Source organism: Python bivittatus, unplaced genomic scaffold, assembly GCF_059951505.1.
Source record: "Python bivittatus isolate LINGU-HERP-01145 unplaced genomic scaffold, Pbiv_v1 ctg000470_np1212, whole genome shotgun sequence".
NCBI lineage: Eukaryota > Metazoa > Chordata > Lepidosauria > Squamata > Pythonidae > Python > Python bivittatus.
The window spans coordinates 1,395,867-1,401,007 of record NW_028277065.1 but is presented as its reverse complement, the minus strand read 5'-3'; the positions used below and the strand labels follow the sequence as shown (position 1 = coordinate 1,401,007).

General features: G+C 35.2%; 1 protein-coding gene across 1 annotated transcript; it reads right to left on the bottom strand.

Annotated features, from left to right (window-relative positions):
• Window positions 1-774: 774 nt before the first annotated feature.
• Window positions 775-1,707, bottom strand: LOC148215556 (olfactory receptor 14C36-like). Its single transcript, XM_088142959.1, has one exon. The coding sequence runs from the start codon at window positions 1,705-1,707 to the stop codon at window positions 775-777; it is 933 nt and encodes a 310-aa protein (XP_087999085.1).
• Between the last annotated feature and the right edge of the window lie 3,434 nt (window positions 1,708-5,141).

The following is a 5,141-nucleotide window of genomic DNA, read 5'->3' as shown; positions in this document are numbered from 1 at the left end:
AGGTGAATTGGCATGTTTATCTAGTCTCCTCATTTTGCAAGATATGTTCTATAGAGTTAGCACTTCCTACTGCAAAATATCAGGAAATTGTGCTGCCACTCCACCATTGGTTATAAAATGGTTACTTTGTCTTATGCCCTGCTGACTTCAGTAGGAAAATAAATATATGCTCAGAATTCCCACAAATCTTGAACTAGCTCTCAAATTTAGGAAATAGGAAGGAAGCTTATTGCAGAATTCAAAAATATTCAGAACAGGCCTCTCACCACAGTAAAAGATGTACATGTGAGAGGGGGAATAATCTTAATAACTAGCTTGCATTTTGTAGAAAAACAGCTAAGTTTAGCAGGACCAGATTGGAAAATGCTGCTCTACCCAGTAGCTTTGCTAAGAATTGGTGGCTCTTTATTTTCTTTTTCCAAATATGATTTTCTTCATGGGTCATAGTCATAGTCCTGCCTTATATCTGGAAGCCAGTTGGTTGATTGTAGGCCAGACACTCTCACTTAGCCCTAGGAAAAAGGGCTACCGGCAAACCACTTCTGAAAATGTTGCCAAGAAAATTGTGCAGAATTGTTCCTGTAGACACCAGGAGTCAGGGTGACTACAAAAATAGACATGTGTTCAATCATATAAAGGAATAAATAACCTTTGTAATGTAAGGTAATATACAAGAAAGTGGGGAGTGGTTACATAGATTTTATACCCTATATCTGGGTTTTTTTCCCCCTCTTTCCCATTGATTTTTTTTTAAAAAAAGTGTAAATGAACAGTTCATGCTTCTTTAAAAAGAATTAATCTCAGACCAATAAATCTTGAAAGAGCAGCTTTGATCTTCTTGTTTCTCATGCTGTAGATTAATGGATTCATCATGGGTGGAAAAATGGAATACATTATTGTAATTATGAAGTCAAGATGTGATGGACGGTCAGATATGGGCCTTAGGTAAGCGAAGCAAGCAGTAAACAAAAATATGGAAAAGACAATAAGGTGTGGCAGACAAGTGGAGAAGGCTTTTTTCCTTCCTTGAACAGAAGGAATTCTCAGTACAGCAGAGAAGATCTGCACATAAGTGACAATGACAAAGACAAAACAACCAAATCCTAATGTAGCACTGAATATTATAATTCCAATCTCAGCTGTATATAAACTAGAACAGGCAATCTTAAGTAAATATGGGATTTCACAGTAGAACTGATTGGTAATATTAGAGCAGAAAGGAATAGTGAATGTTGCAGTCGTGTGTAATATAGCAGTGAGAAAGCTGGCAATCCATGCACTGCCAACCATTTTGGTGCAAGCCATCCTGTTCATTATCATTTCATATTGCAATGGGTTACAAATGGCAATATACCGATCATAGGCCATGACAGTAAGGAGGGCAACATCAGAGTCCAGGAAAAAAACAAACAAGAGAACCTGAGCAACACATCCAGAATGAGAAATAGTCCTTATCTTCATAAGAGAATTAAAAACAGCTTTGGGGATAATGACTGAAACTGAACCAATGTCTTGCATGGCTAAATTCATCATGAAGAAGTACATGGGTTTGTGAAGGTGGTGGTCAAAGACTATTGCAGTGATAATGAGAATGTTCCCAGTTACAGTCATTAAATAAAGTATCAGGAATAAAGATAAGTAAATAGTCTGTACCTCCCAAAGTTTTGAGAAATCCAAGAGAAGAAACACAGCTGTGTCATTATCCATTCTTAATTATCATACCCTTAAAGGAAAGAAGAACAGTTAATATATTTCCTAATAAGTACTATTTGGAGTGTTTTGAACTGATCATCCTTCACTGACCATTACATTAAATCTTAATCATCCAACATTCAGAGTAACAGTATGATGTCTTGATCTGTCAATAATCTTACTTATTTTTAATTTCAGTGTGGTAAGTCTTGGGCCTTAAGGCATTATTGTATGTCTTGGACTTGGAGATATTTGAGGATGCATTTTAAAATTTCAGGTATTTCTTCCATACTCATGCATAAGGTCTGATCAGATTCAAATTTTTGGTTTCATTGTGGAGTTGATTAGAGGCAAACTGAGTCAGATTAAAGCATCCAAATTCAATGAAGTCCCTTCAGTATGAACTGATTAAGATACTAGAACCAATGTATGCATGGGAAAAAAGGCTTTAGATAAGTTGAAGTTTTATAATCACTTAAATTGAATCATTGACTCAATCAATGTAGTGACTTTGGTTTAGGAAGGGAATGAAATTGCTTTTGAAGGGAATGTTAGTATGGAATATTTACAAAGCCCTAGGTTTTAAGGACATAGGAAAAATGAAAATGAGGGTATAAAGGGAAATGACCTGAAAATAGATTACATGAAGATAACGTAATCTTCCAAACTCAGCTGATTCTTAGGCTTTTACTTCAGTGGATTACATTGAGTCGAGACAGGGAAAGCTTTGGCCAAATAAGTAAAGAATGTTTGTATAGTAATGAGATGTCTGTGTGTGTGTGTGTGGAGGAGGAACTATAACTCTGGTTCTTTGATCAATTTAAGATATACTAAGTTCTAGTGTTGCTTACTTTCATCTCTCCTCTTAAATAAAATTGCCTGAAGAATAACTCTTCTATAAGCATCTGGCACTTATATTATAATCTGTTTTGTGTTGGAATTATAATTGCACAGGAAAGAGAATGAAAGACTGTTGCGAGCATTTAAAGGGAAAAAATAGAGAAGTAATGGAAAAAAATCAAAATAAAGTAAGTGAATTACTCACCAACTTTATCCACCTTTATCCATTTTTTGGCAGCCATCAGTGATATTTTAAGTTATGCAGCCAGCACTGATATTTCATCCAAGTACACTTGCTATTTCCCCAGATATTTTTTTAAAAGACTGTCTCAACTGGGAGGATAAAAAAGCCACTGTAGAGTGATTTTTTTTAAAACTCTTTAGATTATTGCCCTAGAGTCTGCATTATTTTAATTGTGGGGGGGGGGGGGTAATTTGTAGGCTGAATAATGAAAAAGATTATATCAAAATAGTTGAACCCTAAATATGACACTGTCAGTATTCATGTTATGGAAATCTAAAATGCTTCAACTCAGTTTTTCTTTTTTCTTTTTTTCTATTCGTGCAGGATATTGTACAGTTGTACTTAGAAATAAGGTGAATTGGTTCTTCTTTAAATAATGACAGAGAGTGGTGACATAGGGATATTTCTGAGGTCACCAAGCCAGTTGGTCTAGTGGTTAAGGCTCCAGGCTAGAAACCAGGAGAGGGTGAGTTCCAGTCCCACTTTAAGCACGAAAGCCGGCTTGGTGACTTTGGGCCAGTCTCTCTCTCCCAGCCCCCGACGTCACGTTCAGGCAACAAGCCAGTCAGACAATTTCTGTTGCAACCAACAGATCAACATTTGGTCGATCCAAAAAAAGCCGATCCTGCATGTGTGGGAAAAACATTAGGAAGAAAAATTGCTGTATATGTAATCCCTAAGAATATTTCTCAGAGCTCTTCAAACAAAAATCTTGTATTATCCTGAAATTTAGGGGTTAGCAAACTTTTTACTGCATAGAAGCTGTACCTACATGTCTTTGTGGTGTGAATCACAATGGCAAAATTGGTCATGCAAATTCAACTGAAACATGCTTTGTTTGTAAGTGAAGTGACATATTTATATTTTTTTCTCCTATTTTGCAAGAGAAGGTTTGCAGTGCTTGTGCTTCCTACTACAAAATGCCAGGAAATTGTGTTGCTGTTCCATCACTCTTGTGTAAAAAATGGTTATTTTATAATATGGCTTATAGATTCAATGGAAGAATAAACATATACCTAGTTCTCCAGTAAAATTTCGAGACTGATTGATTATGGGACATCCTGGTATTCATTCTTAGCAAAATCATAGATATATTTTCTCTAGGATGATCAGTCCCTAACCTGGTTCTTCAGGTCTCAGCTGTACCTGAGTCCATCTATCCTGTTGTTGGTCATCTTCTATTTTCCTCTTCCTTCCACTTTTTCCAGCATTATAGACTGCTTCAGAAAGCCATGACTTTGCATAACGTGTTGAAAATTTGATAATCTGAGCCTGGTATATTTAGGTGATTTATATCAATTTGGAAAGTTAATTCTTGGGGAATTGTTTGCTTCTTCGTTATTTCTGTTTATTTTGTCTGTTTGGATTTATATCTTAATAAGTAAATAATTTGTTGGATGTGTATATATTATTTCCTGTATTGATTTGTCTGTATTTCTTTTTTTTAATTTGAATAAAATGAGAGAGAGAGAGAGAGAGAGAGAGAGAGAGAGAGAGAAAGAGAGAGAGAGAAGCAGACAGGCAGAATTCAATAAATTTCTTTAACCAACCTGATCTTATCATTATGCTAAAATTTACTAAAATTAAGTTTGAAAGAAAAGGATAATGTAATTATTAGTTACTGTTGGACCAAATTTTCTCTATTTCCTCTTAAAAATCTTTCAAAAATTACCCATTTTGTGATGTTTGAATGCATCCTGAGACCATGTTTACTTAAAAAAGTGATGCAGTCATATTATTTGGGAAGACAAACTGCCATTCATGCATCAGAATTGTAGTGAAAGATGGCCTGACACTACATTCATACATCGCAAAATAAGCCGAATGACATATTAAACCACTCCAGCTAGTGAATACAAATGTCTGCATGATCTCTTTACTCTACTCTTAACCACGCTTGGTATTTCTCTGAATTAAAATGCCATGCTTCCATTACTGCTGATACTAAGTAATATTGATATCTTGGTTACAAGTTCTTTCCAAATTTTCATTACAGTACATGTACCAAATTTACTCAGAATATTAAATGGAGGAGCAATCAGGAAATATAATTAAAAACCCAATAGAGACCAGCAGAAGATCAGCCGCAGTGGTATAATGCATCATTCCTATTAAAGACTTGGAATAGGTTCAGACATCATTGGAAAAATCCATATTTACTTTAACCATATTTTCTTGAACAAGCAAGAAATATGCCAAATTAAATACGGCAGATAAGTGAACTAATAAAATCCATCCCCCCCCCCTTTTTTTTTAAAGACACTCTTTTAACTTGTGGGTTGGACAAATTTATATGATGCCTCAAAAAGTGGTAGCCCTCTTGATTCATAAACTTCCTTCTTTATAGCTGATATAGAGAGATATT